The following is a 26,896-nucleotide window of genomic DNA, read 5'->3' as shown; positions in this document are numbered from 1 at the left end:
TTTGGCTTGGACATCTTTACGGGCAATATGTATATTGAAAATCACATGCCGGTAGTATGCATCACAGTGAAAAGAAGGCTAAGTAGAAAAGAAAAGCTTTTTCTTTCAGGCATACACCTTTTAGATCAACATACTGGGAAAAATTGAACATCGTGTTTCCTAAAATGCACTTCAGGAATTTAGAATGAACCGTCTTTGCCACTTAGAATGAAGTCAGCGAACTCGCAATACACATCCTGCAAAAAGTAATTAAAATTGATATAACTGGGTTCATATTTGGCTGAAACACACTAAAGTTACAGAAATTAGACTTCCAAAACCTTACTCCAGCTGACATCGTAGTTTATTAGACAACTTCAGGTTCTTAGGGGCAACAAATCTCGACATTTAGAGATAGTTGTGATTACTACAGAAAACATGTGTTAGAGATGACCTGATGATGGCTCTAATTGGATTGGCTGACTGATTTGTAGACTAAAGGAACTAAACTGCAAGGTTATCAGTCCCTTCTCGAATTGGGACTAGCCATACTAGTCGAAAGAGGTCGAAATTAAAGAGAAAATCGTTCATACCAAAATAAATGAATAAGCATGAAGCACACCGAAAAGGTAAAAAAAAAATAGAAATAAAATAGGCCCTTTTCTGGTCTACAGTGACTCAGTGTGAATATACAGGGTGATTTACGAAGATATGCAATTATTTTAATATGTTATTTTACAAGCAAAAGTAAAGAAAAAAGTTCATATAAACATAGGTACGCAAATGTTTAGTTACGGAGTTATGGCTAATAAAAGATTTTGCCTGAAATTTACAAACTTCGCTAATATGAAGCCATCGCAAAACTGTAAGAGGTTAAAGCAAAGCATGATTTCCATTTATTCTGTTGTTATTGATCTAGTGAATCTAATAAAATATGCCCCAGACGTGTATCTGCAGTAGTTTTCCAGAACATCCAGAAAAGCAAATAAGTAATATCATAAAATTTTTAATTTATTAAGTACTTGGCCCAATTTGCTTTTTAAATTCCAGACAATTGCACAAAGGTTTCAATAGAAGTTGTAGAGAATTTAATTTTGGAAAAATGATGGTAATAACGTTAACTGAAAGTACAATAGTTACTATGTGGTTTCACTTACATACACTGTTGTTATGTTCTTTCACTGAACAATACAGAAAACTAACTCGTTTCAAGGTTAGGAAACGAGTGAAACAACTCACTATCGGTCGCCAACAACGACATACGCGTTTCCAGATACTTCATGGAAAGTAAACAAATTTGCTTCTATAATAATCTTTGCATCTCTGGAAAACTACTGCAGATAAACGTCTGGGACATATATTATTAGATTCACTAGATCAGTAACAACAGAATAAATGGAAATAATGCTTTTCTTTAACCTCATACAGTTTTGTCATGACTTCATATTAGTAAAGTTGCTAAATTTCAGGCAAAACCTTTTATTAGCCGTAACTCCGAAACTAAACATTTGCGTACCTATGTTTATACGATCTTTTTCCTTTAGTTTTACTTGTGGAATAGCATATTAAAATATGTGCATATCTTCGTGAATCACCCTGTATATTTCATTCAGCCTCGTCTTGTGATACTTTGGTAAAAAGAAAACTTTTCATCAACTTCAGATTGCTACCCGTAACAGTGCAAAGAAAGTGTACAGAATAAAATGCCACGTAGGGTAGCACAGTGGGAAGAAGGGCGAGCAGGTAACAATCCTTTAGTTTGCTTGGGTTGGGGACAGTTTGACTTGGATGAGAGTAAAATAGCCTGCCCTCTCTGCTGATAACGTGCGTAGCTTGCCTGCCTGGCTACCAAGCAAGCATGTGCGGGTTAAAGTCAGCATATGTACACCTCTGATTCCAGTACAAAATTTAACTACATTAAATTTCCTAATAAAAGGTCCCGTTTATTTCTTTTCTGTCGCACTAGCGAGAAAATATGAAAATAATGCGAGTGGATTTTTAAGACGTTGAGGGTTGTATAAAACCCAAAGGTAGCAGCTGAATCATTGACGTATATTGGCGCAGTACTGTAAGCTGCATTCAACAACAAATTACTCGTCTTACCCTGTGGGCTATGTAAATCTAGTTAAAATTCTTATTATTTCATTGACTTAAGCCAAGTGATGAGTATAAGGTTGCTAAGAGAGGCTACCTCAAATACATCCAGAGTGAATAAATATATGGAGGTGGGGTTTTTGCCAAATATAGCGGATAATATGGCGAATTTCCTCACGTTCACAGGTAATTTTTATCTTTTGTAGTCGCCGTATTACGACACTCACTGTTTTTCTTTCCTTTTTTTGCCAGATGGAGCTATATACTATTTTCGGGGGAATTTGAAAGAAGCTCTTAAGGAAACTTAAAGTCACAAGAAACGTCTGCTCTGTTCTACCATATGTAAGCAGACACGTAACTTAGGTATGGTCTTGTGCTTTACCTATGCGCTTGAACCCCACCAGTCTATGTTCTGCTGTTGCGGCGATCAAATAACTTGCTCGAAAAGCTATTGAGACATTCACAATGCATACGAAGGACGAAAAAGTGAATATCGGTTATAACGAACATCGCCAAACTATTAGAGGAGCAGTGCGGTTGTATGCTGAAACGTATCCAGGTCGTGTCAAGCACTCACTATCTGCCTGTGCAAACATGATAAAAAATACTAGGAAATGAGGAGAATAAAATACGCCAAGGAAAAGAAAGAGCAACTGATAGAAGATATAAAACTACCATCTTAGCAGTAGTAACACAGAAATCAAATGCCACTAAGAGGCATCTCGGAAGTACGAGAGGGATCAAGCAAATGAGTATTCTGCGAACACTACATTCACGCGCATTTCATTCTCCTCAAAATTCACTGCATCTACAGCTTCGTGGCATTGGCTTCAAAACCTGATTGCCTTTCCCAAACGTTATCTACCGAAAGTTCAAAGTGATGCGTCATATTTCTGCAAAATTTTGTTTAAAGAAGAAGCGTCGTTTACAAACCATGAGCAAGACGACCTTCGAAATACGTACTAATCATCAGTTGAAAAATAAAAGCTGATTCAAAAGAAGTGAGTAAATCAACACTCTTGGTCTATCAATGTTTGACGCGTGTTTTTCAAGACGTGCGTTATTGGCCCATGTTTTGTTGATCGAAACCGAAATACAGTCAAGTTTCTCGAGACGCAAAGGTATGCTGCTGCCGCAGTTATTGGGAGACATCCACACGGACATAGGGCAGTCAGTGTACCAACACGACAGATGTCCCTCCCATTCTGCCCACGTAACAACAGACCCCATTAAGTGAACATTTGGAGAGCATTGAAACGGTCGTCCAGGAATTGAAAAATAGCATGCACACTCACCACACGTAACACTTCTATCCTTTTATCTCTGGCGAAAATTAAAACAAAATTAGGAACCACCAACGACTCCCGATGGCATGAAACGCCTTATAACACGGACCTGTGCTGCCGTTAGCTCCACATTAAATTTAACGCGCAGTATTGTTTCTTCACAGTCGCTGTATAGGGTGTAGTAATGCTCAAGGTCAACATTCTTAGCACTTGTGACAGCCATGATAATAAACATACGAACCGTACCTCTGAGTTACGCGTTTGCTTACTTTTTATATAACAGGGCGGACGTTTGTGGTAACTCTTCTCATGGTAGCGGGACCGTGGTTAGCGGGCTGTTACCTTGATACTATTTGATCAAATCCCACGCATGTTATGTCTTTGAAGTTCTCATAGAAGCTTCTTTGAAATGCCAGAGAAAAACGTCTGTGTCGTACTCGTAATACGGCCACTGTAAAGGATAAAAATTACATTTGAACGTCAGGGAATTTGCCATATTGTCCTCTATAACTTGACGAAAACCGCACATCGACGTATTTAATCATTTTTGGATGTATCTGGGGTGGCTTCTCTTAGCTGCTTCATATTGAATATTTCAGAAGGGTCGTATGGAGTTTCCAGGTATTGTTGTAGTGTGGCAGTTGTGCGTCTGGTGACAAAACCTGTCGAGTCGTTGTACGATCATTCTTCGATTATTCATTTCACTATAGTTTCAGACCTTCATCTCCGTGAGAGTTTCTCCAAAGATTATCTTCGCTTAAACTTACAACTTAATTTCATTTTTAGCAGTTGTCGAGTTGTACAGACAAATAATTACATTACTACCTGATTCCATGCTTCCCCTGCCGTCACACACTGGTTAGTTAGAGTGTTACAATTATAATCTCAAAAAACTAAGGTCAAGGAATTAACTTTTTTCTCGTTTGCTGGCATATGTCTGAACTCCTGCAATCCACTGAAATGCCCGCGTCACAGTGGCGTAACGCGCCACTAGAGAAGGCAAAACGAAATTGCGGAGTCCATTTATAAAGAGGAGAATCGTTCGGTAATTCGTTTTCGGCAGCAGCGAAATTGCTGAAGCTTCATCAAGCCAACCCAGATGACTTCTTTGGCCGTCTGGGTTGGTCTCACGTAGCTGCAACATTTCCAGTGTTCTTGTCTACCTTAGCAGCGTATTATAGTATTCTGTAGCAGGGATTTCAATGTTAACCACAACTACAAACATGCGCTGTACCTGCAAACAAATAAAAAATCAATTACTTTATTTTTAGAAGTGGTAACAGAGAAATTATGTCTTTCTTTAGTATGTCGTGCCAACCTCTTCATCTCAGAGTAGCACTTCCAGCCTACGTCCTCAGTTTTTTCGCAGCATGTACTCCAATTTCTGTTTTCCTCCACAGTTTTTATGCTCTACAGCTCCTTCTAGTTACATACGAGTACAGTTTATTCCCTGGTGTCTTAACAGATGTCCTATCATCTTGTCTTTTCTTCTTATCAGTGTTTTCCATATATTAATTTCCTCACCGATTCTGCGATGAACCTCCTTATTTCCTATTGAATCAGGCCACATAATATTCAACATTCTTTCTTAGCACATCTCAAATGCATCGATTATCTTCTGTTCCGGTTTTCCCACAATCTGTGTTTTACTACCATACAATGCTGTGCTCCAAATGGACATCCTTAGAAAATTCTTCTTCAGGTTAAGGCCTACGTTTCATACCAGTAGACTTATTTTGGTCAGGAATTCCATCTTTGCCGGCCCTAGTCTGCTTTTAATGTCCTTCTTGCTCCGTCCATCATGGGTTGTTTTGCTGCCTAGGTAGAAGAAGTACTTAACTTTATCTGCTTCGCGATCCCCAATTATGATATTAAATTTCTTGATATTATCATTACTGTTACTTCTCAGTACTTTCGTCTTTCTTCGATTTACTCTCAATCCATATTCTGTACTCATTAGACTATTCACTTCATTCAAAACATCCTGTAAGTCGTCTTATCACTACCAATCGTAAATACATCCTGCTTTAGAGAACTGTCTGAAAGATCAGTCGTTGAAGCGCATCACATGTCTCGGTTCCTCAGCAGTTCGTATCTTGACCCTCCTGTACTGGCGAAACCACCCCTTTGTACCTGCCTCGTTTACAATAGACTGAGCACTTTCAACCGTACCAGGGATCTATTCTTTGTGCAATTCTCGTCGCACAACTCTCGTCGCACAGTTCTCTTTGAACTTGTGCTCTCTCGGTACATTTGAAGCCCAGTAGTCACTTTCATGACACCAGACCGTTAAAGCATTCCTCCTTGACGCTCTTTTGTCTCCATCACTGTCGCTTAATGTGCCTGTTGTATTTGAAACATAACTCACCATTGTTCAAACAAATTTCGGGCTTGCAGCCGGTCGTCGTTCAACACTTCGCACGATATTTCAATTGGGCACCTGCCACTCATCTTCAGGTCATCTGAAGATGACTGGCAGGTGCCCAGTTGAAATATCGTGCGAAGTATTGAACGACGACCGGCTGCAAGCCCGAAATTTGTTTGAACAGTCAATTCGCCGGGAAAATTTTAAAATTCACATAACTCACCATTAGCGAGGCATTGAAGTACTATGTGTTCGGGTGTACTAATTAAACCACATGAGCAAATAGTAGGGATACGTTGCTTATTCTTGAACATGTTCGAGCGTTTTGTTGATAAAAGTGTTAAGTAGGCTTTAGAATAAGGAAATGTGCCATCGTATCGCTACTTAAGTTGTCGTGAGAGTGAATCCTACCGCCCACATCACTTATGATTTATGCCCTCTGAATATAGCATTTGGTGACGTCATTGCAAAATCTCTTTGATCATTTCCATTTCGCAATTTGTGTGATGTGAAATGCTGGTCCGAGTAACAGCGAATGGCTCTTTGTGGGTCCAGCAATTTCTGCGTACGTGGGTGAAATCTACTGCGCGCCACCAGTCATCGAACAATAACGTAATTTGACTACATAAAAATGTGATAGATGACAGACAATGGCGAATTTATTCCGGAGCCATGTGATATAGCAACTGCGGCACAACTTTCAATTTAACATCCTAAGGTATGTCTATAGATTCTTTACTCACAGAAAGTAGACTTCTCCTTAATCTCGCACTGTTATCATGTAACCAAGATATTTACTCACGAAATATCAGACCCAGACATCTTAAAAAACAGAATCCGATAGATTGTTCCGAGCGTGGATCGTCCTTAGAAGCGATGGGTGAACCTAAATAAACTGTGGTGGGGCCGCTGCTGTACATATACAAAGTTATCCTAAAATACTGGGAGGAATGTAGTCGTCCAGTGTGTGACGTAAAGAATGACAGTTGAATCTCAACTTCAGAACATTCAATGCAATGCGCATAAATAAGGGCATTACACTACTGGCCATTAGGGACTGATAAAGTCCCATAAGATTTCACACACACTACTGGCCATTAAAATTACTACACCACGAAGATGACGTGTTACAGACGCGAAATTTAAACGACAGGAAGAAGATGCTGTGATATGCAAATGATTAGCTTTTCAGAGCATTCACACAAGGTTGTCGCCGGTGACAACACCTACAACATGCTGACATGAGGAAAGTTTCCAACCCATTTCTCATACACAAACAGCAGTTGACCGGCGTTGCCTGGTGAAACGTTGTTGTGATGCCTCGTGTAAGGATGAGAAATGCATACCATCACGTTTATGACTTTGATAAAGGTCGGATTGTAGCCTATCGCGATTGCGGTTTATCGTATCGCGACACTGCTGCTCTCGTTGGTCGAGATCCAATGACTGTTAGCAGAATATGGAATCGGTGGGTTCAAGAGCGTAATACGGAACGCCGTGCTGGATCCCAACGGCCTCGTATCAGGAGCAGTCGAGATGACAGGCATCTTATCCGCATGGCTGTAACGGACCGTGCAGCCACGTCTCGATCCCTGAGTCAACAGATGGGGACGTTAGCAAGACAAGCAATTGCACTAACAGTTCGACGACGTTTGCAGCAGCATGGACTATCAGCTCGGAGACCATGGCTGCGGTTACCCTTGACGCTGCATCACAGACAGGAGCGCCTGCGATGGTGTACTCAACGACGAACCTGGGTGCACGAATGGCAAAACGTCATTTTTTCGGATGACTCCAGGTTCTGTTTACAGCATCATGATGGTCGCATCCGTGTTTGGCTACATCGCGGTGAACGCACATTGGAAGCGTGTATACGTCATCGCCATACTGGCGTATCACCCAGCCTGATGGTATGGGGTGCCATTAGTTACACGTCTCGGTCACCTCTTGTTCGCATTGACGGCTCTCTGAACAGTGGACGTTACATTTCAGATGTGTTACACCCCGTGGTTCTACCCTTCATTCGATCCCTGCGAAACCCTACATTTCAGCAGGATAACGCACGACCGCATGTTGCAGGTCCCGTACGGGCCTTTCTGGATACAGAAAATGTTTGACTGCTGCCCTGACCAGCACATTCTCCAGATCTCTCACCAATTGAAAACGTCTGGCCAATGGTGGCCGAGCAACTGGCTCGTCACAATATGCCAGTCACCACTTTTGATGAACTGTGGTATCGTGTTGGAGCTGCATGGGCTGCTGTACCTTTATACGCCATCCAAGCTCTGTTTGACTCAATGCCCAGGCGTATCAAGGCCACTATTGCGGCCAGAGGTGGTTGTTCTGGGTACTGATTTCTCCGGATCTATGCACCCAAATTGCGTGAAAATGTAATCACATGTCAGTACTAAAATAATATATTTGTCCAATAAATACCCGTTTATCACCTGCATTCCTTCTTGGTGTAACAATTTTAATGGTCAGTAGTGTAATTACACCATCCGCAATCAATCACTGTAACTATTCACTACTAAATTTATGTGAATAAATACAGATGCAACGTTCACAAAAATTGAGAGAAAATGTTGCGGAAATTGTTAATGGCAGTCTGAACTATGCTAGGCAAATCATACTGAAGAGGAATCCATTTTCAAGAGATGTCACGAAACTATAGTCTGATCAATTCCTGAGTATTTTTAATTGGTTTGAAAGCATACGGAAGAGGGGTTAAGAGAAGAGAGAGAGAGAGAGGTGATTGAATAAGAGAAGTAGAAGGGGTACTCTGTAGTTTTAATTGTTGCATTGACAAAATAAAGTTTTATAATAATTTTCTATTTCTTTGCAGGTTTATGTCTGCACTCCTGGTACACACTGAAATCTTCGCACCACACTACCGTAGTGTGTCTCTAGATGAGTCAAACAAAACGGTGTAGACCATTATAAGGTGGGCGTTCATGCGGTAAGCCATTTTGAACAGCAGCGCAAATGTTGCAATTGTATGAATTGGCCTGATCCCTTAAAAGTAAACACAAGGTAGTGTTCAGGCCGAGTACCGAAAGTGGACCCTACTGTAACTTCTACATTAATAATTTTCCAACACATACCAGTATGGTTGCCTTAAATGCTGACGACACAGCCATTCCATCAGAGGGCTTGGAGCCATAAATCATTTGTTCATGAGTACAGACCACACTAAGAACTACCGAGCCGTGGCTGGTGTAATGACGTGTTACAGTAAACGTCGAAAAGTGCGAAAAAATACTGGTAACAAGCACACTGAGGAAACCGCAGGGTCTTAAACACTGTAGATGAATTGGACTACGGACATGACCAATACGATTTCATGAGAAGGCCAGGCATTCTGTGTCTGGCTTGACTGCAAATTGTCTTGTGGGGACCACACACGCTATGTAGCCGACAGATCATACGCGGGGCTCAAGCAAATCTAATCGATATTTGACGGACAAAGTACTTGAAACAGCAGGCTACAGAGAACCATTTATATGGCCCTTGTTTCACTCCCGATGAAATTAGCTACTCCTATTTGGAGATACTCAGTTACACCGCACCCGCACTGTCAGCAGGTCACACAGAACAAGAATCTTTGTATTATAAGCAGTGCTTTACAATACAAATTGTAGCATTATTTTTACTGAGTGGTATTTAAAAAGCTACCCTATGGGTAAGGCTAAGACAATGAATTAATGAGTACATTCTATAAACTATTTCTTTTATTTTAGTTGGAATTCAACGAAGTCTTTTCTTTTAGTCACAGGAAGCATTTAATTCACAAAAAAAGCTTCTGGAATTCTGTTAAACGCTTATTTTATATCGGAACGAACAAATGAAGACGCTGATCTTCAGCTACCTTACTTTTACGTTTGTATCTTCAAAAAATGGCTCTGAGCACTATGGAACTTGACATCTGAGGTAATCAGACCCCTAGACTTAGAACTACTTAAACCTACTAACCTAAGGACATCACACACATCCATGCCCCAGGCAGGATTCGAACCTGCGACCGTAGCAGCAGCGCGGTTCCTGGCTAGTGCCTAGAACCGCTCGGTCACAGCGGCCGGCCATTCGTATCTTCCTCTGGTGTATGCTCTCCGAGAGTCGATGTAAATTGTGTAACCCCAATTGCTGGCTAATAATTGTGTTATTAATTGCAGATAGTTGTGTTAGTTATTTTCGAATTATCTACCTACCTTATCTATTGGTCACGAAAGTGATTTTTATTGTGTTTTAAGAATTTTTCGATACCGAATGAAAGGAGTTGAAAATGGATTGTTTACGATAGAACGACCGAACACAACGCGTGTTCAGTCGTTAGTTCTTCTTTAATAGAATACAGAATCTCCCTGCCAATCATTTCTTGTACCTTCGTAATTTGTTGTTGATTGATCGATCATGCATCATCAAACTATGACATCAACCAACGTACTCACTGGCTTGATAAAGGTCAAGGTATAATTATTCTAGGTGATGGCGGATAGAATGTAAATAAAAATCTCAGTTCCAGATTAATCCACTGTTTTGCACAACTTGGTGCTTTTAAAAGAAATTTTACGCCATCCGTCACTGGAACGTGTTTTCCAGTTGAGACTTGTAAATTACACAAAGCGTGCTTTGTAACGTCAGTTTTTGAGGAACTTTTATTGGAATATCTCAGTACAAGAGAAAAGAAAACATTTCAACACTCAACCTGGCCATGGGCAATGAATTCCGCATAGAGTGATTCACTTGTGTATTCATGGAACTTGTCACACTACTGAAAAGCAGTTGGAATGATTCGAATAATCCGTTCATTCCGAATCTGGTGAGTGAGGACCACAACTGTAAGTGGAAGCACAACTAGCCAAAAACTCGTGTTTTAGGGAAACCGGGACTTCTATGGTGAGCTGAAACCTAATAAAGCAACATGATGTATGTGACCCGCTCTGCGACAGAACATCTGACAGGTTGTGCCAGCTACGCTTATGCAGATTATCTTCCGGCTGTAGCAGGGATGTTGGAAGCATATAAATCACAGACATGACTCACACAGCAATCTACACCCATTGACCAATTTGGTAATGAAATTAATTCCTCTCATGACGACTTTGACATGCTACGGGTAAGAGGCTTCTGTGGTTGGTACAGGAGACAATATCGGTGCCCAGCAACAACGGTAACTTCCCCATGACTAGCATACGCTTGCACTCCTGCATCACATCAACTGTCGCTGCTGACAGCGTAATTCGCCCACAAACCTAATTACATTTCCAGACTGTCGTAGAGAGATTTTTTTTTTTTTTTTTTTTTTAAAGCTCCACGTATGGCCGCGGCAATTTTTCCCTCTATCCTGAATCATTACCCTTACAACTTTCTGTCCACTACTTCCTACGTGTGCCCATACTAATAAGTGTACGCAACTAGTTGTGTGACAACACGCAGACTGGCGTCTTTTGGCTCGTCGACAGCAACTGATACTCTCGCAAAGTGAAATACAGATTTTTTTGTAATGGTCATCGTGACGAATCCGACTTGGAAAAGTTCCACTTCAATGAAAATAAAACAAACTGCAGCTATCGGGTGAACATAAAAAGTAAAAGTCTTGCAGCGAGTATCCACTTAGTTACCACGCAACGAGGGCAGATGCAAGTTCCAGTCGAAAGTTTAGTATGCAGATTTAAATACCAAACAAATGCTGCGCAGTTTACGTTTGTTTGGGTTTCGCTAATTAAGTGCAAAATGCTTACTCTACGGCGAAAATCAATAGCGCTTGCGGTGGCCGCACATGCTGACTGCAACAGGCCAGAGCGTTGCGAAATTTATTGCTGATCCACACGAGCGGTAGCCACGGCAGCTTAATGAACTGTGTCGGCCAGCAAATCGTTTGCCTGGCCACATACAGAACGTCGACTTCCACTCGTTACCAAAAGAATCGTCCGCAGCGATACCTAAATGCTGCTAAATCCAATAAAGCATTATCATCGCTCCGCTTCTGACATTTTGTATTTTCGGTTCGTACAGACTTCGGTTTAGTTATCTATGACAGAAATCTTCCATGTAGATAATTAACAGTTTGTCAACGGGTACGAAAAGCTAGTAAATGCACAATACAGATGTGACAGAATACCGAGAGAAAATGAACTGCAGGTCGAGACGATTTTGGATAAGGGGATGATTAACGAAACAATCCTGTCGGAATCATCAAACACATTGGTACAGAAAAGGCAGGTCGAACCAGATAACACATTGATTACACCCAAGAACAATTAGACCCAGTAACATGTCTAAAGATGAAATGTAAAATAACTGAAGCCCAATAAAGCCAGATACTATTTTGTGCTATTACGCACATAATATGGTTACTGTGGCACTGTTTGGACGTGAAATATTCACACATGGTTCTCCTCCAGACAACAACAAGACATAAGTTTGCTTCCGAGATTACAGAGAATGGATCATAATATAGCAACACATGCCTGTTACGAGCTGTACGATGTTTGGCACAAACCAAAGATAGATCACTTTACCTGCGAGAAACACAACCATAGAAGAAAAGTTGATCAGAAAGCTAGGGAAAATGAAAAAAGTGAATATGAAAGAGAATTCATGGTCATAGATCGGAAAAGACTACAACTTCAAGAAAACTGTTATACATGTAATGCTAGCTATTTCTGATTTTTGTTCTCTTCCTCTCCTGAAGACCACCAGGCAACAGTGAAACTATTTCTTGATTAGAACCACAGGTAATAATGTCCTCCTTCTTCCGAACCAAGTCCGTGGCCTCAGTGAACGCTAAAGAATAAAGGATCAATCAGAGAAATGTAGCGAAATGCGAGAGCGTAAGAAAAGAACGAGACTGGTCTCAGAAGTTCTCGTCCTCATGGTGAAAATGAAAAGGTGTGATTTGAAAACAGTTTAATTTTCAAGACACAATTCGTTTAACATTAATGCACTTCACCTAGCGGTGTTCCAGTGGGAACATTCTCTTTAGTGTTCCTGTGGAAGCATTGCAAAATACTCTTCTGCAGCTAAAATCGTTTCTTGGATTATCGAAAAACGCTGACTAGCGAGAAAGACTTTAAATTATGGTAAGAAATTAAGTCTTAAGGAGTCAAATCTGAGGAATAGGGCCGATGTGCCAACACTTCAAAGCGCAGATCACTCATTTCACAGATCAAAACACCCATGCCATGCCCTTTCCCGCTGATGACATCGTCTTTACCTTCTTTAAAGCTGCACCCGTGGTCTAGGGGTGCCGGCGCGGTAGCTCAGCGTGTACGGTCAGAGGGCTAGCTTCCCTCTGTAACAAAAAAACTGAGTGAACGGATCAACGAAGAACCTAAATGGGTGTCATCGGACGTCCGCCCCGAACAAATTCAACGAACAAAATAGAACAAAATGAGATAAAAAGAAAGGTGGTAGCGTCTTCGATTACTAATCAAAACGTTCTCTGTGCCGGGTTCGAAACCCGCCAACGCTTAAATTTTGATTAATAACCAGCATTGGTGGTCGAATATTGCCGGCATAAGCAGCCACCCTCATTCTATCAACAGCCTTGTCAAAGTGGGCGGAGGAGCGGACAGAGGTTCTGGGGTACGTTCTTGTCTCTGGGGACAGAAACTGCCCAAAAAGCGGAATAATCAGCAATGATCAACGACATGAGGATACAGAATGGAAACCACTGATTAAAGACACTTAACGTGTATCCATTGGGCATGTGTCCTGTAATTGAAAATTTGTTATGAAGATCTCGCCATTCGCAAAAGATTGGGAATAGTCCCCAATCGGATCTCTGGGATGGGACTGCCAAAGGGAAGATGACCATGAGAAGAAGACTGAATAACTAACGAAGGGATAACGTTCTACGAGTCGGAGCGTGGAATGTCAGAAGCTTCAACGTGGTAGGGAAGCTAGGGAATCTGAAAATGGAAATGCAGAGGCTCAATCTTGGGATAGTAGAGATCAGTGAAGTGAAGTGAAAAGAAGACAAGTATAGCCCAATATCAACAGCAGCAGAAAATGGTGTAACGGGAGTAGGGTTCGTTATGAACAGGAAGATAGGGCAGTGAGTGTACTGTGAACAGTTCACTGGTACGGCTGTTCTTATCAGAATCGACACCAAGCTAACACCGACAACGATAGTTCAGGTATATATACCGACGTCGCAAGCTGCAGAGATAGAGAAAGTATATGAGGATATTGAAAGAGTAATACAGTACGTAAATCGAGATGAAGATCAAATACTCATATGGAACTGGAATGCAGTTGTAGGGGGAGGAGCAGAAGAAAAGGTTACAGGAGAATATGAGCTTGGGACAAGGAATGAGACAGGAGAAAGACTAATTGAGTTCTGTAATAAATGTCACCTAGTAATTGCAAACACTCTGTTCAAGAATCAGAAGAGGAGAAGGTATACTTGGAAAAGGCCGGGTGATACAGGGAAGTTTTCAGTTACATTGCATCATGGTCAGACAAAGATTCCAAATTCAGATACTAGACTGTAAGGCGTACCCAGGAACAGATATAAAATCAGATCACAATATAGTAGTGATAACGAGTTGGCTGAAGTTGAAGAAATTAGTCAGGAATAATCAAAACGCAAAAAAGTGGGATACGGAAGTACTAAGGAATGACTACATACGCTTGAAATTCTCTAAGACTATAGATACACAGCAATGAATAGCTCAGTAGGCAGTACAGTTGAAGAGGAATGGACATCTCTAAAAAGTGTAATCACAGAAGTTTGGAAGAAAAACATAGGTACAAAGAAGGAACCGAGAATAAACCATGGGTAACAGAAGAAATACGTCAGTTGATCGATGAAAGAAGGAAGTACAAAAATGTTCAGAAAAATTCAGAAATACAGGTCGCTGAGGAATGAAATAAATAAGAAGTGCAGGGAAGCTAAGACGAAACAGCTCATGCAATGATTGTCGGATGGGCTATATCAGCACATAGGAAAGTCAAAACAGCCCTCGGTGAAATTAAAAGCAAGTACAACGGGAATCCCACTGTTATATGCAGAGGAGAGAGCGTATAGGTGGCAAGAGTGCATCGAAGGCCTCTATAAAGGGGAAGATTTGTCTGTTGTGAGAGAAGAAGAAACATGAGTCGGCTTAGAAGCAACAGGGGATACAATATTAGGATCATAATTTAAGAGAGCTTTGGGGGACTTGAGATCAAATAAGACAGAAGGGACAGAAAACATTCCATTAGAATTTCTAAACCCATTGGGGGAAGTAGCAACAAAACGACTATACACGTTGGTCTGTAGAATATATGAGTTTGGCGACATACTATCTGAATTTCAAGAAAATATAATCCACACAATTAAGAAGACTGCGAGTGCTGACAAGTGCGAGAATTATCGCACTATCAGATTAACAGGTAATGCATCGAAGTTGCTGACAAGAATAATATACAGAAGCATGGAAAAAAATTGAGGATGTGTCAGATGACGAGCAGTTTGGTTTTAGGAAAGGTAAAGGCACGAGAGAGGCTATTCTGGCGTTGCGGTTGGTAGTGGAAGTAAGCCTAAAGAAAAATTAAGACACGTTTATAGGATCTGTCGACCTGGGAAAAATATTAGAGAATGTAAAATGGTGCAAGATGTTCGACATTCTGAGAAAAATAGGGGTAAGGCCTAGCGAGGGACGGGTAATATATAATATGTACAAGAGCCAAGAGGGAATAACAACAGTGAATGACCAAGAACAAAGTGCTCGGATTAAAATGGTTGTAAGACAGGCACATAGTCTTTCGCCCCTACTGTTCAATCAGTGCATCGAAGAAGCAATGACTGAAATAAAAGAAGGTTCTGGAGTGGAATTAAAATTCAAGGTGAAAGGACATCAATGAAAAGATTCGCTGATGTCATTGCTATTCTGAGCAAGAGTGAAGGGGAATTAAATGATCTGCTGAATGGAATGAACAATCTAATGAGTACAGAGTATGAACTGAGAGTAAATCGAAGAAAGACGAAAGTAATGAGAAGTAGCAGAAATGAGAACAGAAGTTAACACCAGGATTGATGGTCACAAAATAGATGAAGTTAAGGAATTCTGCTACCTACGCAGCAAAATAACCAATGATGGAAGGGAGCAAGCAGGACATCAAAAACAGACTAGCACCGGCAAAAAAGGCATTCCTGGCCAAGAGAAGTCTGCTACTATCAAACACAGGTCTTAATTTGAGCAAGATATTTCTGCAAATGTACGTTTGGAGCACAGCATTGTGTGGTGGTGAAACATGGACTGTTGGAAAACTCGTACAGAGGGGAATCGAAGCATTTCAGATGTGGAGCTACAGACGAATGTTGATATTTAGGCGGACTGATAGGGTAAGGAATAAGGAGATTCTGCGCAGAGTCGGAGAGCAAAGGAATATGTGAGAAACACTGACAAGAAGGGACTGGATGATGGGACATCTGTTAAGACGTGACTGAATGACTTCCATGGTTTTAGAGGGAACTGTAGAGGGCAAAAACTGTAGAGGAAGACAGAGATTGGAATACATCCAGCAAATAATTTAGGATGTAAGTTGCAAGTGCTATTCTGAGATGGAGAGCTTAGCACAGGAGAGGAATTCGTGGTGGACCGCATCAAACCATTCTGAAGCCTGGATTCAGGGAGACAGAGAGAGAGAGAGAGAGAGAGAGAGAGAGAGAGAGAGCTCAGCAGACTCTTCCTGTTCACTGTTTCAGTAGTTATTTCGATTTTTGAACGTATGGTGAATCGATGTTTCATCTATTGTTACATACCCACATAGGAAATCACTTTTGTCTATACGAAAACACGCCAAACACTATTAGGAAATTGCGTGTTTATTCGTTTCTGATCCGCCATGGGCAAGAGCAGGAACCCATTTTAGTCAAAGCTTTCTCTATGCAAGTCTTCATGTAAAACATGGCCAACAAGTTCTATTTAAATCCCTCCAATCTTGACAGTTTTAGGCACCTTGATACGCCTGTTTTCCAAAATCATATCGTGCACTTCTCGGTTTATGGTGTATTTACCTTCCACCCATCCTTCAAGTGGATTATCTCGAACACTATTACGACCTCGTTTAAATTCGATAGCACTTTCCATCAAGGTGGAAATTAAAGGAGAAGAGTCTCCATATTCATTTATGGATATCATATTAATTTCAGTCTGTGTCAAACAGACAGCCATTACTAAGATAAATATCGCGATCACTCTTTGTGTTGGTTATACTTCGGAGCCTGTTACATGTACATATGTTCATTAATTAAACAGCAACATCAAAAGCTGTCATGCTGTCGGATGACGGAGTTAATGTGCCACATATATTCTACGATTCGATCAAAATCACGTACACTGCATTGTATGGCTTGTCTGCCGTGCCGACATTTTCATTACGGTGGCAAGTATTGGGTCTGATGACACTACTGCCACCATACACAAGAGTACTTTCATTCGTCCAAGTATCAGGAATACTGCCTTCTGGTTGTTTCAGTTGTTCCTAATTGAGTAGCAGATGTTTTATGCACTGTTCAAATGGGATGAATTCATGCGAAATTATTTTCGACGATCCGCCAGCTAGCTGATGCGTCGGTATTATTGCAGAAGATTAGGATATGCATAAATGCTGGATTTCATTGATTCGGTACCTCCCCATAAGACCCTTGGCAGTAGTAAGAAATACGCAGTCGATCTAAGTAACGAACTAAACACGTATTTAAGTCTGAAATACAATTCAGTACTGTAACTTCACACTAAACGTGGGCGCTTGTAAACGTGGAGTCAACTTTTCACCTCGATTTGCCACCGAATTTTGCAAATGTGTAACACGGGATGTACTGCCACTTAATATGTGATGTGCAGATTAGAGACTGTGGAATTTTCTGCAGTATGTACGTCACTCTAATTGAGTTTTGTATGAAATCCTCAAACCAGGTATAGATTTTCTTTGCAAAAAATTTAATAACGCGTAAAAGATGATCTCGGCTAGCTACCATCTCAAAATGTTATAGCAAGCACAACACATTAAGTTCCTATTTTTGTTGCTGTTGTGATATTCAGACAGAAGACTGATTGATGCAGCTGTCCATGCCAGTGCACCATGTGCAGGAGTCTTCGCCTATACTTCACGTTGCACCGTGCTACGTCGCCATCGGGCTCAAAGACGCATTAAAGAGCGTACAAAAAAAAAAAAAAAAAAAAAAAAAAAAAAAAAAAAAAAAAAAATAACAGCTACAGTTTAGAAGTTCTTGCGGCGTGTAAAGTGGGCTATTGATGTCGTACTGCCACCAAATTTCGCTAAAATTCTGCCCAGTGCCATCGTGGAAGTGTCACACGATGGAAGGTCGTCACAGTCCTCTTACCCACACTTAACACCTACTATGGCACCTCTGCGATGCAGGTCGGAACCGTGACGCCCAGTGTTAAAATCACGGTTTTTTATGGATGGCCGTGGAAAATATTTCAAACATAGCGTCGCTCAGTATCGAGGCGCAAAGGGCCTAAGGGAGGGCGTCAATGAAAGCGCCCTTTGCCTTGGGACGCTGATTGGCACATATTTCGCGGTCGAAAACGACAGTTCGCAGGGCGATGAGCAACAGGAAGATGTTCATTACATCCTTTTCGACTGCTGACATCCTCGGACTTTCAACACCTCCCTAAGGATATTATGAGGTTGCATTCACATTAAACGTCATCGTACTCCATTGGAGTGCAGCACGGTACAAATATTTGCTCTCGTGTGCAGGTTGGAACCAGTAGGGACCGTTTAAAACCATTAGACGAAATTTGAACTTGATCCGAAGCAGTAAGGGGTATTTACGCTTTTTAACTTCTCCTCTTTTCCGTCTTCCTGTGGCGTGATTGTGGTGTCAGCGCCAGACACCACACTTGCTAGGTGGTAGCCTTTAAATCGGCCGCGGTCCGTTAGTATACGTCGGACCCGCGTGTCGCCACTGTCAGTGATTGCAGACCGAGCGCCGCCACACGGCAGGTCTAGAGAGACTTCCTAGCACTCGCCCCAGTTGTACAGCCGACTTTGCTAGCGATGGTTCACTGACAAATTACGCTCTCATTTGCCGAGTCGATAGTTAGCATAGCTTTCAGCTACGTCATTTGCTACGACCTAGCAAGGCGCCTTTATCATTTGCTATTTATCTTGTGATGCATGTACCGTCAGACCGATGTTTACCAATTATGGATTAAAGTTAAGTACTCCCGAAGCTACGTACTTATTTTATTAGACTCAACTCCTTTAATTGTTCCAGACCTCACGCCAGCCTGCGTGAGCTTAAACGCGTGCCTTTCGGCTTCACCTCGTAGTGGCTTGGCTGTCTTGCCAAGTCACAACAGTGATCACATCCGTGAATAAAACGGTAAAGGGTCCCTCTGAAACCGCTCAGATCGACATCACCCTGAGCCCGTTACAAATATCCCTGTCAGACACTTCGACACCAAATCAGCCTGGCAGCTCCCCTAGCGCCTAAAGGTAGACAAACGTCCCACGAAGTGCCGAAGGAATTGCCTAACGCTGAGGTGCTAGAGTAGCCGCTAGACTCTTCGATGTCGAAATTTTTGAAGGTGCATTTCTAACGTGGTCAAGAAAGGTGCGTTGGTGGCACCGAGGGTGTTGGCGAACTGGGAGGTTTGGAAGGGGGGGGGGGGTCTTAGATAGACCCTTTGCGTTTTATTCACGCACATGTTAACGTTGCTCTCTTGCGTGATCACGCCACTGGAAAGTAGCAGGGTTGAAAAAGTATAAGTACTCTTTACTGCTTCGGATCCCCTTCAAATTTCGAGGAATGGTTTTGAACGGGCCCTAGTGGTTCCAACCTGTACACGAGAGCAAAATTTACGGCCGCGCTGCTCTCCAAAGTCTGCAGCCACGTTCAGTGGGGATGCACTGCCATAAATCTTCAGAGAAGAACTGAAACTTCAGAGGGTGTCAGCAGTGTCAAAGCATGTCAAGAGCACCTTCCTGTTGCTCACCGCACTGCGAACTCTCGTTTTCTACCGCTAAAAGTTTGGGAATCAACGCCTCAGGGAAAGGGGTGGATTAATTGACGCCATTTATGACACGCCTGACGCCTTTTCGTGTCAGTTCTGAGCGGCGGTGGACCTCAAATGTTTTTCTCGGTCACCTCCACCGCAGAGCCGTTAAAAGAGGGGGGGTGAAATCTGTGTGTAAGGGTGGTCCGGCGTTTTCATCACTTGACACGTCTAAGATGGCGTTGCGTAGAATTTTGGTGAAATTTAGTGCCAATGTGACATAATTAACCCACTTGACACGACACATGAACTTCTGAGCTCTGGCCTTTTCTACGGTTGTGTCGAGACCTTGTTGTTTGAAGCGTCTAGGGTCCGACGGTTACGTTAAGATTTTGCACTATTAGCGAGGAACATTGTACGCACCTTTGAGCAAAATTTCAAACTAATGCGTCGCAATGGGAGACATGCGGTTTCAAAAAAGTGATTCGTTAATTCTCTTGTGTAGTGTACCTTCAGATAAAGAGTTCGTAACACTTATATTTTCATTTCATGTTAACAAATTTACTTGTTTTTCAGGATTTTTTTCTGTTACCGTCCACGTTTTGTACCCTTTCTGCTTTGAAAACATCAGTTACTTTTCTGCCCACATAACAAAACTCATCTACTACTTTTACTGTCCTATTTCCTATTCTAATCCCCCCAGCATCACCTGCTTCTATTAGACCACATTCCACTAACCTTGTTTTTATTTCGTTACTATTTTGTTACAACCTCTTTTCAAGCCATTATCCACTCCGTTTAACTGTATTTTTTTTTCAAATCCTCTGCCTTACCAGTGAGAGTTATAGAGTCATCGGCAAACCCCAAAGAGTTTATTTCCTCTCTCTAGACTTAAATTTTCTTTCAGAATTTCTTATTTGTCTTTCTTATCTCCTTGCTGAATTAACACATTAAATAACATAGGGAATATGCAACAACCCCACTTCACCCCCTTTGCAATTATCTATATCAGGAACGCACAGACTGACCCCCTCCCATCTCCAATGATCTGATGGTCGCCCGATCCTCACTGTTCGTTCTTGTAGTTTTTTTTTTTTTGCTCATCTTCTATTCTTTTCAAGAAATTAGATGTTTGTCCTTATAAAACTTAATTCTTTTGAGAATACATTTGTCTAACTATATTTGCTAAACAAAGTAAATATCTGTGAAACAAATGATGTACCATAACTATGATTTTTTTTTCGTTCTGGTGCTTACATTGTCACAGTGCGGGGTTTGCGGCCTGTGGTACTAGCAAGTCTGTTCACCCATCCTCTGTATCATTAATTGCGTGAGCGGGTTTTCTTTAAAATTTGGATCCCCTTTCCCTCTCTCGTGATATTTTCTGGTATTTGTTGGGACCCCCTCCCTCTCACGTGAAGTTTACACTGCAGTAGGGTAAATATACGTAAAATTTAATTTTTATTTGTTTTAAACGTTGATTAAACACATTTTATTTATAAAGTGTGTTAAACAGTGTTTTCCACACGTGATTAAAATACTTTATTTTAAACGTGCCAGCCCTGAGCAGTATTCGAAGGGAGGGACGGACAGACAGAAAGATAGAAGGACGAAAAGGCTGCACGAAAATAGTATCAACCCTTTTGACTGAGCTCTAAAAAATTAACCTTTTTTGGATTACATTAAATGTCACTGAAACTTTACTTAATTTGCAGATGAAAGACATTGCTTGTACTTTCCTTTGAACTGTATGATTACGTAGCATTTCTATCTCTTGATTTAAGTGATCAGTAAGAAAATTATTGTCGGTGAATTTGAGCTTAGCTTCCTTCAATAAACTATCAGCTTCTTGATCAAAACATGTGTGTTCGACATGTCGGCATGCCGCTTACCACACCAATTGTATAGTTTAGGTACAAGTTCATCTTAAACACAATAACACTGTTTTTATATGCGTTGCAGAATATCACGAATGACTCACTGACTGACACGCGGTAATTTCGGCCGGCGTGGCAGAGAACTCCCGGAATGAGGTCTGACACTTACGGGGCACTTGTTTCAACATGGAAAAGCCCGGCCATGCACATGTGTAAAGCATTCAGTTCAGAGAGATCATAAATACTGTTCGGAAATGTAATATTGTCTATTTTCAAGATTAATTAAAAATGTTCAAACGTGTGTGAAATCTTACGGGACTTAAATGCTAAAGTCATCAGTCCCTAAGCTTACACTAATTAACCTAAATTATCCTAAGGACAAAGAAACACACCCATGCCCGAGGGAGGACTCGAACCTCCGCCGGTACCAGCCGAACATCCCATGACTGTAGCGTCCTAGACCGCTCCGCTAATCCCGCGCGGCCAGGATTAATTATATAAAACAAAATGTTGACATTGCAATAATGTATACTCTGAATTAAAAAGAGAACGTGATATTTTCATTGCCTCTCCCCCCAGTTAAATGAGATTTGGTGACAGCTTACGTAACTAATGGATGTCCCTTAAGAATCAGCCGGCCGTTGTGGCCGAGCGGTTCTAGGCGCTACAGTCTGGAACCGCGCGACCGCTACGGTCGCAGGACTCCTGCCGCGGGCCTGGATGTGTGTGATGTCCTTAGGTTAGTTAGGTTTAAGTAGTTCTAAGTTCTAGGGGACTGATGACCTCAGAAGTTAAGTCCCATAGTGCTCAGAGCCATTTAAAGCATCTGAACCTTAAGGATCAATGTGAAATGAGGCAATAAAATTATGAAGCAGATGTCTACCGCCTTTATGTATGTTTCCTTCCGTATTAGCTCCACATGTAAGGCGGCAAGAATTCTACAATGCATGCTGTACAGCGACATCATCATAAACAGATGCAAGCGTGAATAGCTGTGTGGACTGATTAGTGGCAGCGGCGCTGCAGTCATAGGCTGTGCGGCTGGTCCCGGCGGAGGTTCCAGTCTTCCCTCGGGCGTGGGTGTGTGTGTGACTTCTGATATTTTCCCGGCGTATTTCTTCTTCTAATAATTTGCGGGTATGATAAGATGTAACGATTCCATTAAAGGCACTTTGGTAAAAAGTGAGACCACATCAAAGCTGACTAATAAATCCGAGCTGCTAAGCTTAACTTCCTTCAAGCGACTGACAAAATCCTCGGAATTACGTATATGGTGGCGATTCTTACCCACATACGTCTTCAGTAATGAGGCAAGATATTTTGCTGAAGAATAGGTCGCAGCATCAATATTATTCACTATTAATCGTAGTGGGGCACCATCCTTGTGTATCTTAGGAAGACCGTAGAGTCTTGGTGGTACTGCATTGGTGGCACAATGATACTTTTGTTATATGGCCTCATGGCAGACAGGAACTCGAGAAATTCCTTCATCACTTAATCTCATTACACGAGATTGAAAAGGATGGCACTTTATCATTTCTAGACGTGCTAGTACGCCGTAAAAATGATGGATCATTAGGACATTCTGCGTACAGGAAACCGACTCACACAGATCTGTATCTCCAGGCGTCAAGCTGCCATCACCCAGCACAAACAGCCGGTGTTGTCAGTACCTTAATACATCGAGCACATGTAATATCGGATGATGAAAACCTCCACGCAGAATTAGAACACTTGGAGAAGGTTTTTAAACAGAATGGCTACACTTCACGCCAAATAAGGAAGGCCATGCGCAACTATCATAACAAGAAGCAACGCACTGAGGACGCTGATGACGACTTTAAATCAACTGCGTTCCTTCCATACGCCGGTAATGTGTCGTCGAAAATAGGCCGATTACTGAAGAAAAATAAAATCAAGGTTATCTTCCGTCCACCAGCAAAGAACCGGGTCCTGGTTGGATCCGTTAAAGACTATTTACAACTGAAGAAAGCAGGCGTCTACAAAATTCCCTGCGAATGTGGCTCTGCATATATTGGCCAGACGACAAGAACTGTCCATGAACGATGTACAGAACGTGAAAGAGACACCCGTCTGCGGCAGCCGCCAAAATCGACAGTAGCAGAGCACTGTATTTCATTGGGACATTCAATGGAATACAATGGAACAAAAATTTTGGCTCCGGTTTCCGGATTTTGGGATTCCGTAATCAAGGAATCAGTGGAAATATGTCTTGCCGATAATCTTATAAATCGTGACAACGGCTTTCAGCTGGATAAAAATTGGAATCCTGTTATTAAAATTATACAATCACAGCGGAATCGACAGCGTCATTCGATACTCAGTGACTAGATGATCTTTTATTTTCACCACCGAGGGCAGCACGTACAACTCTGCTATGCCGCGGATGTCAACACCTGACGCATGCGCTGTAGGATGCCAGTACACTTCGCACGCGCGAGATTCGGCATAAATACCGCGACTGCACCTGGGCTCTTCAGTAGTTGTGTACTCACCTAATGATGGCCGGACGTCTCTGGGCCGAAATATCGTGGCAGAATGTCGACGGGATCCGGCCGCATACCCGGAAATTATTAGAAAAAAATGTGTGTGTTTGTCCTTAGGATAATTTAGGTTAAGTAGAGTGTAAGCTTAGGGACTGATGACCTTAGCAGTTAAGTCCCATGAGACTAAAAAAAAAAAAAAAGTTGTGGCGGCCCTCAGGACAGCCAGAGGCACGGTGCATGAAGTGTAGCGGGGTCAGGAGTACGCACCTTGCCGGCGCTGCGGACGCCTTTCCAGAGGGAGAAGTAGACGAGCAGGAAGACGGCGAGGACGCAGAGCGCCAACGACCACTTGATGGGCCCCATGCGGTCCAGGCCGTCCGACCGGTGCAGCTCCAGCACGCTGCGCCTGCAACACCAGCCACCAGACTGACACTCCACTGCCTGCTCACACCGCGCACAGCATGCTTCAAACAGCACACCACAAGACAACTAAAAAGGGCGAAGGGAACATCTGAAGAGTGGAATGTCAAACGTCTTAACCTTTTTTTCATAAAGGACGTTTTCAGTGTAGTTCTGTTCTTGGTACTCTGTCGCATGTCTCTAAACTTGTTCCAAGTGTCAAACCGTGGAGAAAATATTTCAGACATTCATTACAAGATGGTGCATGATCTTTGTGCCAAGCAGTTCTTCTCTCTAGATTGCCAAGTGCCATGCATCAAAGTCTCCTCCACTCACAAGATAGCTGTTTCAACTGTATCGGTCATAATAAGTTTGTTTGCGTGGCCATACTCCGCAGCAAGCACAAAAATATTTGTTTTGTGAATAAAACCACTTTTCTTGCTGCAGCTGTAATTTATTTCTCCCATATGAATTTGGCTTTTTTTTTTTTACTCTAAGGTATCTTCAGTTGGCTCTAGAACAATACAGTTTTGTTTTTATATCTGTTATTTTATTTTACAAAATAATTTTTATGTAAATAAGTAATTACTTACATGTTTGTAGGCACCTGCGTTTCCTCTCATCTGGGCTGCAGGTCGTACTACCAGTTCATTTCCGAACATAAGCACACCTTTATATTCCAAATTTTATCTTTCACACTATTCACCATGTTTTTCCTTACATTTGTGGTGCGCTATTACTCTTTTGTCACTAGTTATAGTTTTTTTTAACTGTGCTTTCAAAGATGTAAATATTGTGAGTTCATTATGTGTTCACTCCTGTTTGCTCTGTTGATCTACATCTTGCCAACCTAACGAAGTATATGTTGAAACTTAACATCTATCTATCATGTTTATATCTGTGTGTGTGTGTGTGTGTGTTTGTGTGTGTATGTGTGTGTGTGAGAGAGAGAGAGAGTGAGTGAGTTTGTGTGTGTGAGAGAGTGTGAGAGAGCGTGAGAGTGCATGTGGGGTGGGGTGAGGAGCTGGTGGTCTGAGTTGTAGAGTGTTGAATGTGAACCACTCTCTTAACAGCTATTACATTCATATTCAATACTCTACACTTCCAACCAACAACCCACCCACCGCCCCTCCCCCCACCCCAAACACACACACACACACACACACACACACACACACACACACACACACACACAAACATAAATATCATGGATAGACGTTAGGTTTCAACATATACTTCGTTAGGTTGGCAACATGTAGGTAAACAAACCAAACAGGAGGAAACACATAATGAACACACATTACTTATGTCTTTGAAAGCACAGTTTAAAAAATATTTCTATAAACAGTGCCAAAAGAGTAACAGTGCGCCACAAAAGTAAGGATAAACATGGTGAACAGTGTGAAAGAAAAAGTTCGGGATATAAAAATGTTCTTATGTGTCTGAAATGAAGTGGCAGTACGACCTCTAGACCAGATGAGAGGAAACGCAGAAGCCAACAGACTGTAAGTAATTATTTATTTACATAAAAAACCGCGACGTGGACTGTTTTATAATCTAAAAATAACACATACCAAAACAAAACTGTATTGCTCTAGATACCAGTGAAGAAGAAACATAACAACTAGAACAGAAGTAAGTGGTACAATCAATCATTATTATAGTCCGTGAGACGAGTGATTGGGGGGAGGGGAGGGGGGCGAGGAAGACGGAAGACGGCAATGTTGCCGAACGTGACTTATGCCACTCCGCGCCCGGTCTGCACTTACACATGATCTCTAGCAGCAGAAACACAAGCGTCGACAACATGAAGATCGTATTTGTACACGTGATTTTATTTACAAGCGCCACTTGTAATATATAATTTCGAAAAACTGAAGAGAGGTATTGAGTATCTAATATGACGAAATATTGTAAAGTTATTTGTCAAACTTCACAACAGAAATAAAAAATATTTTCCCAAATCGTTAAACATTCGCAGTTTTTGTTTTCGTTGTTAAATATTAGGAATATAAATTAGTTCTACAACTAGCGACAATACTTTATCAGTATACTGACAGTTATAATTTGAATATCGTACTCACAATGTGATGACAGGTCGGTGGCATGCTCCCTTCTTGCATTCTTGAGTATGTAGAGGTTATGCTAATGGAAAAACACCACTCTCATTACTGTCAGAATCTGATTTAAAAAGGTCTTCTTCAGCACTGCACCCTCTCAGATGTATAATTAAATTTTCTACGCATTCTTCCATGACGCCTTCGTTTTATGCTGCCCCTCTGATGACTCTTGCACTACTGATCACAATTTCTGTTCCCGTCTCGCTTGTCAGTTGATTGACAGCTCCTACACAAAGGTTTTCAGCTTCAGAGATCGTGAATTTTTTATTGCTTGCAGCAACGTAATTTTTGTATTTGCGCCCTTACCT

General features: G+C 41.7%; 1 protein-coding gene across 1 annotated transcript in view; it reads right to left on the bottom strand.

Moving 5' to 3' along the window:
- The window catches only part of LOC124776180 (sodium-dependent serotonin transporter), a 470,801-nt gene that overhangs the window by 220,790 nt on the left and 223,115 nt on the right, over positions 1-26,896 (bottom strand). Inside the window, exon 5 of the mRNA XM_047251016.1 lies at positions 24,337-24,475. Coding sequence (XP_047106972.1) covers positions 24,337-24,475 — 139 coding nt within the window. The remainder of the gene's footprint in view (positions 1-24,336; positions 24,476-26,896) is intronic.

This window comes from Schistocerca piceifrons, chromosome 1, assembly GCF_021461385.2.
Source record: "Schistocerca piceifrons isolate TAMUIC-IGC-003096 chromosome 1, iqSchPice1.1, whole genome shotgun sequence".
Classification (NCBI taxonomy): Eukaryota; Metazoa; Arthropoda; class Insecta; order Orthoptera; family Acrididae; genus Schistocerca; species Schistocerca piceifrons.
The sequence above is the reverse complement of the archived record's forward strand: the minus strand, read 5'-3'. Positions and strand labels throughout refer to the sequence as shown.